Source organism: Myotis brandtii, unplaced genomic scaffold (genome assembly GCF_000412655.1).
Source record: "Myotis brandtii unplaced genomic scaffold, ASM41265v1 scaffold115, whole genome shotgun sequence".
In the NCBI taxonomy this organism is placed as follows: domain Eukaryota; kingdom Metazoa; phylum Chordata; class Mammalia; order Chiroptera; family Vespertilionidae; genus Myotis; species Myotis brandtii.
The window spans coordinates 20,543,361-20,556,185 of NW_005353967.1; the positions used below are offsets into that span (position 1 = coordinate 20,543,361).

At 38.3% G+C, this 12,825-nt stretch overlaps 1 protein-coding gene across 1 annotated transcript; it reads left to right on the forward strand.

Annotated features, from left to right (window-relative positions):
• The first annotated feature begins 4,802 nt into the window (after window positions 1–4,802).
• Window positions 4,803–5,885, forward strand: SPZ1 (spermatogenic leucine zipper 1). The gene has a single exon (XM_005858167.1). It carries the CDS (start codon window positions 4,803–4,805, stop codon window positions 5,883–5,885), a length of 1,083 nt encoding a protein of 360 aa, XP_005858229.1.
• The last annotated feature ends 6,940 nt before the right edge of the window (window positions 5,886–12,825 follow it).

Here is a 12,825-nt window from a genome sequence, read left to right on the forward strand (position 1 = left end):
AAAGCAAGCACTATTGAACCTAAACTCATACCAGGGTGCACTCTGAATGACACAAGAAGGCCCTGTTGAACCTAATCCCTTACTAGGGTGCTGTTCTCTAAATCCCAACAAGAGGGCACTATTGAGCCTAACCCAATACTGGGGTGCTGTTCTCTGAAAGATGAAAAGAGAGCACTATTGAGCCTAATCCCTTACTAGGGTGTGGTTCTGAGAATGCCCAAAAGAGTGCGCTATTGAGCCTAATCCCTTACTATGGTGCTGTACTGAAAATGCACACAACAGGGGCTATAGAATCTAATACCTTACTAGGGTGCAGTTCTGATCATGCCCCAAAGAGGGCGCTATTGGGCCTAAAAAAAGATTATTCTGGATATTGTGGATCCCTTGAATTTCCATATGAATTTTAGGATCATCTTGTCAATTCCTGCAAAAGAGGTAGCTGGGATTTTGATAGAGATTGTGTTGAATGTTTAGATCAATTTGGGGTTTTGTTACCTTAACAATATCAAGCCTTCAAATCCATCAACATGAGATGTTTTTCTATTTATTTAAATCTTTAATTTCTGTCAATAATATTTTGTAGTTTGCAGAGTGCACTTCGTTAAATTTTTCCTACATACAGCCAATTCTGGTTATTTGCAGTACTTATAAGTTGCTACCAAGCCCAACCAGTATGGCTCGGTGATTGAGCATTGAACCATGAACCAACAGGTCACCAGTTCAATTCCCGGTCAGGGCACATGCCCGGGTTGCAGGCTCGATCCCCAGTATGCATGTGCAGGAGGCAACTGATGAATGTCTCTCTCTCCCATCAATGTTTCTCTCTCTCCCTCTCCCTTCCTCTCTTTCTAAAAGAAATAACATATTTTAGAAAAATGAAGTTGCTAAAGGTATAACTTTAAAAAAATAAAGTTCTACCAACATTGAATTAGAGAGGACAGAACTACTGCCTCTAAGGGAAATACAGTTAAATTCTTTTTTAAAAATTCTATATATTGTTAATCCTCACCCGAGGATATTCTTCCACTGATTTTATTTATTTATTTATGTATTTATTATTTTTTTTAGAGAGAGAGAGTGGAAGAGAGAGGGAAAGAGAGAGAGAAACAAAGTTAAAGTTCAATTCTTGTGAACCTCTGGTCACATTTTTGTTGGTCAAAATGCTATTTGTATTATATGTAGGTTTGTTTGCCAGAGTCCTTGTGAAACAAGCCGGTCTCAGCAGCTTTGAAAACCTGCTCTTCCACATAACCCTTTTCCTGTATAACACTTAGCAGATACTGAAAAATTCCTCCACAGCCTCCTAATCTGCAGAGCCGCCTCCCCTGCAAGTTTAACACGTTAAGGCAGGAGGCTTGGACTCTAATTCCAGCTCTCCTCATAACTAGCTGTAACTTTGGGCAAGTCACTTAGAATCTCCACTCTCAAATTCTGAAGAAAATAAGACGACATTCTGAGAACAGCACCTTAATAAGGAATTAGTTACAATGGTGCCCTCTTGTGGACATTCTGAGAACAGCACTCTAGTAGGTGAGTTACAATAGGGCCCTCTTGTGGACATTTTTAGAACAGCACCATAGTAAGGGATTAGTTGCAACAGTGCCCTTTGTTTTTCATTTTAAAATACATTTTTATTGTTAGTATTACAGATATCTCCCATCCTCCTTCATTCCCCCTCCTCCCAGCCCCTACTTACCCCCTAAGTCTTCACTACCGTATTGCCCGTGTCTATAGGCTATGCATATAAGTATATAAGTGGATTAGTTGCAATAGTGCCCTCTTGTGGACATTCTGAGAACAGCATGCTAGTAAGGGATTAGTTGCAATAGTGCCCTATTGTGTGGATAAGACTATCTTCATGGTTCCACCCATTCTAGAATTCAGTATTTTAAAAAAAAAAAAAAGTTTGTATAGTAATTTTAAAGCCCACAGCACCACTTGGTGGTGAAAGAGAAGAGGACATGCTGAGGAAAAGGGTAGTAGACTGTCCAGCTACATCTGTATTTTGCTTATTTGAATAAATTTTCACATTTTCAAAAAATTTATTCCTAAACTGGCTACACACAAGTGCAATACCACACAGGTCATTATGTTTAAAATCACACCCTGCATAGAATCCCTTGTGTACATAAAACTCTAATCCTCGAATAGTCATTAATTGCTATTATGCTCTGGTTAAAACAAAAACAAAAAAACCCACCCTATTTGACAATCAAAACAATTACACAACATAATATTCTAATTATACCAAAAATTTCACTATATTAAAATAATTATTTATACATATTTGAACAAGAAAACAAATGATAGTATTTAATTATAACTCCCCAAATAAAGTAAGTATCTATGAGTCCATACTTATATAAACACATAGTTGAATAAATGAATCAATGAATCAATACAGGAAAAGAGACAGCTCTTCTTTACAAAACAATTCCAATCAATCGATATAAAAGGAATAAGAGAAATAAAATACCACCATTAGATAACCACTGTAATAATTGTTACAGGCAAGATCCAGCTCTGTACACTAAAATTATACTGTATAGGCAAAATTTTGAGGAGAAACAGGGTAATTTTATAGACTCAGAATATTTCCCCCATTTTGTTAATTACAAAGGGAAAGACAGTAACTTTTTAGTGGATAAATCTAACAGACATCACTTAATAAAATGACCAAGGTTAACATGACTAGAAATAAGGCAAATTGACATTATGTACTTTTTAATATGATGTATTTTTTGTGAAGGCAAACTAGATTTGAAGAAAAAAATTCTATACAACTTTTCTCTGTGATAATATTAGAAACAGCCTTTTGCTCTTCTTTTTGCATTTCTTTTTTGAAAGTCATTAAGCTATGGGAAACTTATTAGATAGCAACGGTAAGACAATCAAATGTGTTTCACTTCCATAGGTATCTCCTGGAAATATGGGTTAATAAGGAAAAAAGGACCACTCTGAATATCTATTAGCATCTACACTAAACTCAAATTTCAATAAAATTAACAGGAATGTTTGAAATTCATTATATGTGTAAGGAGGTAGAAAATATTTAAATCCCTATTTGATGAAAGGAAAGGAATTCTTTGGCATCTTGATTAAGCTATCTTGAACCAGTTTCCTTAAAAATCAAAGACAATGATAATGTCAGATTTATGTCTAAGAGTAGCAAAAAGCTGCACGCAAAAAGAAAACAACAGAGAATGTATTTTCTTTTCAAATATCCATAAAACACATGTGAGCATTGATAATCCATTAGGCCAAAGAGAAAATATGAATTTCACAAGGTAGAAATATTATATTTTGTGATTACAATGCAATACAGCTAGAAATTAATAATCAAATCAGAAAAAAAGTTTCATTGTCCTGGAGATTAAAAAATTACCTGAAGTGATGGCTTGATTCAAAGGGGAAATGCCCACCAAACTCAAACCTTATGAGAGGAAACAAAGTGTAAGAGCGAGTGTAGCCGCTACGGTAGCATCACGTGAATTAGAGAAGGTGCCCCTTTACGTAGAAAACGGACCGACACGCTGTATCTGTGGAGAGTCAGTCACAGGGCCATGGCTCTGAGCCCAGCTGCCTGGAGACGAGCATGAGCTCAGGGAAACTTAAGCCAAAGTGAGTTGGTAACTGTGAAAGGAAAAAAAATTTTTTTCCTCTAAAGAAATAAAAGGGGGGGAAAAAACCCCTAGAGTATGAGTTTTCCCCAAATGGAAAGCAAACTTCTAGTTACTAAAGTCCTTCCGAGTAAGATTTTGAAGGCCAAGAAAAAGTCTCACTTAAGGAATAAATGTTCTTTGATTGAACTTAATGTTCTCAAGGTCACTTCAGTTACTTTTCTATAACCCACTATAGGATCTTAGATATTTGAAATGCTTAAATTGTGCCATTTTAACAAGTTCTTCTGAAAAGTAACGATGAAAAACTTTTATATCACCTGATGTATACGACTCAGGGGCAAGCGTACTAAGCCTGTCTCAGAGGATGCCTGAATTGAAGCTAAGAAAAGTCCCCATTTGTAAGTGTGCTGTTGAGAACCATTCAAATGCTCTCTTCTTACTGCAGTAGAATATTTTTGAATGGACTGATTCCTGACATTTCCCTAAAATCATCACAAAAAATAAATGCAGCACTGTGGGGGTCTGTTCTGTAAGGATAACGTTCTCTGTGGTAGCATCTCTCCTTGAGCAGAAGCTGTGAGGGCTCCAGGTGCTCCGAAGGCAGGGGGGGATCTCACCAGGCAGGACTTCTCTCTCAGCCATGCACGCAGGTGGTAGGGAAACATACTGTGGTTAAGGTGGTGGTTGTGGGTGGTGGGAATGAGGTAGGAGAGTCACTAAATGCAATCAGAATGAGATGAATAAAATTCTAGAGATCTCTCTGGAGTGAGGAGTAGGATTAGCTCAAGGGTGATTCTGATACATGAGTCACTGGGTAGGGGGTTAAGAACTTCAATTGTGACACAAAGGAAACAGAAGCTGGGGATAGGCCAGGGTGGTGCAGTGACAGAATAAAGACCTGGTTGCTAGGGTCAGGGAATAAATGCCAGAAGCCAGGAGGAGGAGAAATGGGGCCCTAGGTCCTTTCCAGTCTCTTTTCCCACCCACCCTCCCCCTTAGGTTGTCTGAGATGTCACCTTCCACCTAAACATCATCTACCGGGTTTCAGACTTTAACTCTGACTTCTGCTTAGTTCCATATTCTCTTACCATTTGTATAGAGGACCATCACCTTCCTGGAATCTCTAAAGGTTTCTTCTTTGCTCGTGTCCCGCTCACCAGCCCTACTAACTCAGCTGCGATGGAAGGGCCCCGCCTCTGCAGAACTCCTAAACCTTCTCCCAAACCCAATCGAGACGCTTTGGGCCCTAAGACTGTCATTGCCTTACTTGAAATAGAATCACTTCCCCCTGTCTCCTGCAGTTCTCACTTTTCCTTAAGTAATAGTTGCCATCGAGAGACTAAACAACAGGCTACAAAGAAGTGTGAAAAATTATTAAAAGAAATTAAAGAGACTCTTAAAAACATGAAATGTTATGAAAAGAAGATGGCAGAAGCAAAAGAATCTTCTGAGGAAACTGATATCGCTGAGGAACTGTCAGAACTTAAAGAAAAAGTCAGAGGACTCGATAAAATAAATAAAGTGCTATTGAAAAGGCTGCTTTTCAAAGAACAGAGTGCGAAGAAACAGATGATGATATTGGAAAGCCAGAGCTCGGACGACAGTGTACAAGGTTTGGCAAGGGAGGCGGTAAATCCTTCAGAAGAAGAAAGAGCTGTTCATGAAACTCAACTAAAAAAGGAAAAAGCGGAGTCTGGATTCCATCATGTTCAAGAAGAAAATGCCAAACTTAAGAACAACATGGAGCAGTTACTACAGGGAGCGGAACTCTGGAGTGTGCAACATGCTGAGCTGAGTGAACTAATGAAATTGTACCAGAAATCTCAGCACAACTTAAGAGCAACTCGTGGAAGTTATGGAATCCATTTCGAAACCCAACCGTATAACGTGTTCGCTAATTATGAGCTGGAGGCCCAGATGAGAAAACTGAGCCATAACAGGCATTCACTGCACGTGATCACAGCTTTGCTGGAGAACGAATGCCAGATCCTGCAGCACAGAGTAGAGCTTCTCAGGGAACTCCACCGTGAGAAAGACGCAGCTCTGCAGAAGAAGCTGATCCAGGTAAACTGTGAGCAGGACAGGAAGGCAGGAAGGTACAAGCAGAATATGCAAGGCACGGAAGTTACATTTCAGATCAGAGACAGATTTTATAAAAACCTGGATTCTTGTCGTAATAAGAAAGCTCGTAACAACAGATTCAATCGTTGTCTTGCAAAAGCTCTTCGGAGAAAGAAGAGGCCAGTCAGCAGAGTAAGATAGAAACTACCAAAAGCAGAAGAAAAGGCAATTCTTAAAAAAAAAACTCTAAGGCATCCAACTCCAGGCATCATCAATCACCAAACCTAGGGTAGATCTGCTGGTTCAACCACGAAAAAGCTATGGAACAAGAAGGTTAACACATTATTTATTACCTCAGTAGTTACATAAGTTTGGTCTTTCGTGACCATTAGTGTCAACATCAAGTTCCTAACTTGTCATCTTTACAACCAGCTTGTCTTTGTTGTTATTAGATAGAGATCCTATGACACCTTAACCAAAGTAAAAATCTGAATAAAAACCAGAACAAACAAAGAAAAAGTTTTTTTCTTCTTTATTAATCATTACCTGGGGTGAGGGTGGGGTTCTGGGGGAAAAACTTTGTAACACTTTTTTTTTAATCTTTAAATGTAACACTTTATTTTATTTATTTTTTTAAAATATATTTTATTGATTTTTTTTTTTTTTACAGAGAGGAAGGGAGACGGATAGAGAGTTAGAAACATCAATGAGAGAGAAGCATCGATCAGCTGCCTCCTGCACACCCCCTATTGGGGATGTGCCCACAACCAAGGTACATGCCCTTGACTGGAATCAAAACCGGGACCCTTCAGTCCGCAGGCCAATGCTCTATCCACTGAGCCAAACTGGTCAGGGCTAAATGTAACACTTTAATAATGAATTTTTAAAGCCCACTTTGTAAATGCATTTCCCTTTTTCCTATTATCCATTGAAGTGTGGGAAGTACTGGAGTTAAAAATAATGCTGACAAAACACCCCTACCATTTTTCTCTTATAAATTTCTCCAACCCCTGAATCTACTTTTCCCCAATATTCCTCTCAACTAGTGAAGGTAGACATACCAGGCAGAAGAGGGCCTGGGGAAGGACAGTGGGCTTGTTTAGAATAGATGTATATCTAGATTTTGTTCTGCAGAGAAGTTCCCTGCATGCCTTCAGGTGGTGCAATAGAATTAGCCGAGGCAGAAAGCAGTGTCTTCTGTTACGGGAGCTGGACTTCTAGTTCCCGAAACTATGGAGCAGATGCATTTCTCTCTATTCCTCCCATCAAGCAAGCGAAAAACCCTGCACATATTATAAGATGGACACAAGACTCTGAAAGATGGAGAGAAGGCGAGAGACTTTCCAGTGACCCTGGATTTAAGGAACAGCATGGTGTTGAGTTCCCTGGGTTTTCTTTTTGTCTCTTTTATATCCCGAGCTGAGTGCTTGAGGAGCCCACAACCCAGAAATGCCAATTCATTTAGACAAAATATCCCACCCCCCCTAAAGCCTGCTTTCTCTTGCCAATAGATGAGGAAAGGAACAGCATGGCCAGACAAATCTTTGAACAAAAGCTGTCCTGCTCTACCTAAATTGCAAGGAAAATGCCATGCCTCCATTCTCACCCCCATTATCAAATACTTAGTGGCAAGCCCAGACTTTCACCATCACCTGGAGGTAATGAAGCACTCCTCCCCCTTTCTTCTGGGGTAGTGCAGAGGAGACGGGGGGGGGGGGGGGGGCTGAAGTTCTACCAAAAATTGATGGTAACAAGGTACTCCTCCCCAACCCCCTTCCCCCAGCAGGGTGGAATGTCAGTGGAGACCACATGGGTAGCCCAGATTTCTGTACCCCTCCCCTGCTGACACAGCACCAGCGGAAGCCTGATAAAACAGAAGATTTAAATAAGATGCAGGGTCTCATAACATAATGCCCAGATGTCTAGGATACATAGACAAAAATTACAATCATACTAATAACATCTCAACTCGAATGAGAAAAGACAGCAGATGCCAACAATGGCATGACACAGATGTTGGAATTCTATGACAAGGATTTTAAAGCAGTTAGAAAAACTGGCTCTCCAAGTTTCATAAAAGGCATAACCCTACAGATTCAAGAAACTGAATGAACTTTAAAAAGTATAAATTCAAAGAAGTTCAAGGCACTCGTGATCAAATTTCTGAAACCTACAAAGTAAAATTCTTGAAAGCAGAAAAGACTCATTAGATGTAAAGGAACAATGACCCAAATATCACAAATTTCTCATCAGAAATCATGGAGGCCGGAAGGAAATGAACATTTTTCAAGAACTGAAAATAATGTCAACCCAGAATTGTTTACCCAGTGAAAATATCTTTTAGGAATGAAGGTGAGAACAATATAGTCTCAGATAGAAGAAAACTGAGAGAATGTGTCACTATGTATTTTTGGGGAGAGCCCATTTGGTTACATAACTAATGTTCATTTTTCCCCCCTTCAAAAAAATGAGTGATCCCTTTAGCCTCAGACTTTGTCCTATTACGTTTCCAAGTAAGAGTTTCAAATAGGAGGTGCTTAAATGAATGAAATGAGCAAAATTGCTGAACAAAGCAGTCACGTCTTGCAGTTTAGCTTTTTGGTAGGCATTGCCTGAACAAATTCTGTCAGTGTCATTTATCTGTCCAATGTTAAAGGGCTATCTCTCCAATTCCTAAACTGTGCACTGAGTCTGCCTGGGTACCACAATAAAACTCACAAGGGAACTGCAGAATTTTTAAAAATTTTTTTTAGAGAAGCACAGCAAAGTGCAACACTTGTTGCACACAACCCAAACTCAAGGTAGCCACAGTTTTGACGTGAATTAGATTGTACACAGCACCATATCCAGAAGTGAAATTTCCAATGTTAGGAACTCAGTCACAGGTCACATCTATTTGAAAGTAATTGGGGATAAGGTTTTTAGTTTGGCAACCATGTTCCCTAGGAGGAGACAGAACTGATTTTGGAACACTTAGACTTTTATATATAGAGATTATTTTTAATCCTTACCCAAGGATATGTTTCTATTTTAGAGAGAGAGGGAGAAGAGGAGAGAGAGGGAAACATCTATGTGAGAGTGAAACATCGATTGGCTGTCTCCTACTTACACTTGTGTCCCAACAGGGGATTGGACCCGCAACCTGGGTATGTATCCTGACCAGGAATCAAACCAGTGAACTTTTGGTGTACAGGACGATGCTCCAACTAACTGAGCCACACCAGCCAGGGCACACACTTATTATTATGTAAGTGAAGGGAACCAAAGTTTTGCCATCCTGAAGCTGCTTTTGGGATATTTATTTTTAAGCTATTAAGAAACAAGACTCAGAAAGAAATGAACATTTTTCAAGAACTGAAAATAATGTCAACCCAGAATTGTTTATCCAGTGAAAACAATTCTCCCCTTTCTGGTCTAATAGATTCAGAGGAGAAACATGCTTCAGAAAGAAGATCTTAGGATGCCACCTTAGCCTAATTTGAATTAAGAATCTATATATATAAAAGGTTAAGTGACCATCCAACCATCTGACCAGCTGGTACCTGTGATGCGCACTGACCATCAGGGGGCAGATGCTCAACACAGGAGTTGCCAAGCTGTGGTGACTTGGCAGTGGTGGTTCTCGGGTGATGCACTCCGGAACCAGAGAAGAGGGAGTGCGGCCCGGCTTCCTTTCAATGTGCACGAATCTGTGCACCGAATGGTAAATAAGAGGAATTCCGGCAGGTGGGTGCCTATTAACTAGATACTCACTGTGTCCCACTGTTTCTGAGTTGTCTAGCAAGAATTTTCCTGCCTGTAATTGCCCATTCTCACTTCTGAAACCTAATATTCCATTCTCTACCCTTCTCCTCTGTCCAAAAAATGTCTTACATATATACCCAATGTTGCCTTACTGTCTTTGGAATTTTTATGCCTATGTGAATTCCCATGCACACTTTTCAAGATGATTTTCTCCTTTTAATCTGTTAATTTGATTATTTGCCCAGCATAGAAGAATTTAGAAGATGGGAGGAAAATATTAACATTTTTATCCCCCACATAAATAATAATAATGTCTCTTATATAAAACCCTCACTATGCAGTCAGGACAAAGATGAATATTAAAATCCCAATAAAGATGGGTATAATCCCCACCACAGGTTCTATTATGAATGAAGCATAGGCATAAGAAATTTTCATATGTTAGAAGTACTGAAAATACAATTTGAAATATTGTTTCCTACTCCATAAACCAACATTTTGTTGTCATGTTTGGAATATGAATTACTTGATAAATAACCTAAGAGCCAAAATTCTCCTATTTCAGCCCTTAGTAAAAGAAAAACATTTCCAGTGAAATAGTATTGCAGGAACTAAAAAATCACATGTGTTTCCATTTGCCTTTCCCTCTATGAAAACTAACATCTACACTGTTCTATTTTCCAAACATCTCTGAGTAATAAAACATTGTGTAGTTCATTTCTACACTTTACCAGATATGTGGTTGATATTATCAAGAACAAAATTGTTACTAAAATAAATTGCAGCTTTAAAAAATATATTTTTTATATTGATTTCAGGGAGGAAGGGAGAGGGAGAGAGAGATAGAAACATCAATAATGAGAGAGAATTATTGATTGGTTGCTTCCTGCACACCCCCATTGGGGATCAAACCCGCAGCCTGGGCATGTGCCCTGACCAGAAATCGAACCCCTGGTTCATAGGTTGATGCTCAACCACTGAGTCACACTGGCCAAGCAGATTTTCCTATTTGTGAAATTGTTTTGGTATCATATGATGGGAGAGACTGTATCAGCATTTATTCCCATTAAAATGAATGGAAATGGCTCGAGCTGATTTGGCTCAGTGGATAGAGCATTGGCCTCCGGACTGAAGGGTCCTGGGTTCAATTCTGATTAAGGGCACATGCCCGGGTTGCGGGTTTGATTCCCAATGGGGGGTGTGCAGGAGGCAGCCAATCAATAATTCTCTCTCATCATTTATGTTTCTATATAGCTCTCTCTTCCTTCCTCTCTGAAATCAATAAGAAAATATTTAAAAAATTAATGGAAATGAATGACAGTCATTAATTGAGGCCTAAATATTATTTTATTTGTATATTTGTGAAAATGAACAATTCATTTTGCATTTTTCTTTTTTTTTTTCTTTTAAGGGCCAGTCTCCAAGCCACACAGTGTGGGAAGTCCAGGTGTTTTTCTTCTTTTATTTCTTTTTGAATAATCCATTTTGTATTCTGCCTTTATCATGGACAACATATTTTATAAATATTTTTCTATAGTAGTACGAATAACTATATGGATGAAGATTTTAAAGCAGAATTTTGTACATAGTCCTGTTTAATGCAGTTAAGCTTTAAATATTATTTCTTCTCAAAGTCTTCTTTTTAGTGTTAATTTATCCTGCTGTGCATGCCTTTCTTCTAGGCACTTTTCAATTTAATATAATCCCAGGCTTTTGGGCTTATCACATAACTTGTGACTTGAGGGATATGCAAAAGCTAGTAGCATATGACTTGATTCAAATCCACTGTAGAATTTTCCTCAAAGAACATAATACTTTTTTATTTATGGGTAGAAAGTTATAGTGTGCTGACTCTTTTTCTCATGGTTGTGTATTTGATGTTTTATTTCAAATCATAAGTTTTGGTTCCCAAACCAATCTCAAGATCCCTCTTTGTAAGCAAAACTAGCAACAATTCATATCAAAAGCTGTGTACTTCCTCTTTCACTGTTCTGACTACAGTTCATTTCTATTCTTAGGATAAATAAAACAGGCAGGTCTTACTGTGCTAAAGCCACATCATAAAGCTGTTTTGCTTCATGGTCCAGGAATTCTGGTTCATTTCACTGCCCACCCTGCTTGCCTAGCTGTTAAAAACAATGACTCATGACCATAAATAAGGAAGGAAAAATCATAAACTTTTAATATTCCATGCCACTGGGGAAATCATCATCCTAGTCCACAAACTTTAAAAAAAATATTGTAGAGTGAGAGATGAGTATATCATGTACTTTCTTGGCTCAATTCTGCAAGATTTATTACTAAACATGTTAAATTTTTGTCTGATATTAAATTATAGACATTGACAAATGTCTTTATTGAAGCTTCAAGACATGTTTTATCTCTAATGTGATAGAATAATATGTATTAGCAAGTATAATTTTTTGCTCCAAATAATATCAGTCTGGTACTTAAATTTTTTCCTCAGCTGGTCATACATATTGGATTAGCTTATTAATAGTTATTTTCCTGAGGTTATATTGTCTTTCTATAGTAAATATGTGTCCTGCCGTGGGAAATAGAATTTGAACAGAATAGATTTAAAAATAGAGGAGTCTTAAACCCCATATATGAGAGATTTGAATGTTATTCTACATTTTAAATTTGTAGACATACATGTACACACACACACACACACACACACACACACACACACAGTTTTTCAGCTGTACCTGTAGACATTTGTACTAGTGGCCTGTAAGCTTTATTAAATTCTTATCCATTCTATCAACTCTTTTTCTATTAGTATTCATTTTCATGCATTTTTTTCTCAATGAAAAATTTCTACATATAGACTAGACTTCCCTTTCTCTTGTTTTCCTAAACACATTTTAACAGTTCATCTAAAAGAAGCACTTCCCCACATGACAAGTGCTCATGAGGATGTGGAGAAAAGGGAACCCTAGTACACTGCTGGTGGGAATGCAGACTGGTGCAGCCACTAGGGAAAACAGTATGAGTTTCCTCAAAAAATTAAATATGGAGGTGCCATTTGACCCAGTGATCCCACTTCTAGTAATATATCCTAAGAAACCCAAAACACCAATCAAAAAGAATATATGCACCCCTATGTTTATACCAGCGCAATTTATAATAGCTAAGATCTGGAAATGGCCCAAGTGCCCATCAGTAGATGGGTGGTATATTTACACCATGGAATACTATGCAGTAGTAAAAAAGAAGGATCTCTTACCCTTTGAGACAGCATGGAGAGTGTTATGCTAAGCAAAATGAGCCAGTCAGAGAAAGACAAGTATCATATGATCTCACTCATATGTGGAATCTAAAGAATAAAATAAACTGATGAACGAGACATAGAAAACATGAAACAGACTGTGGAATCTCAGAGGGAAGATGG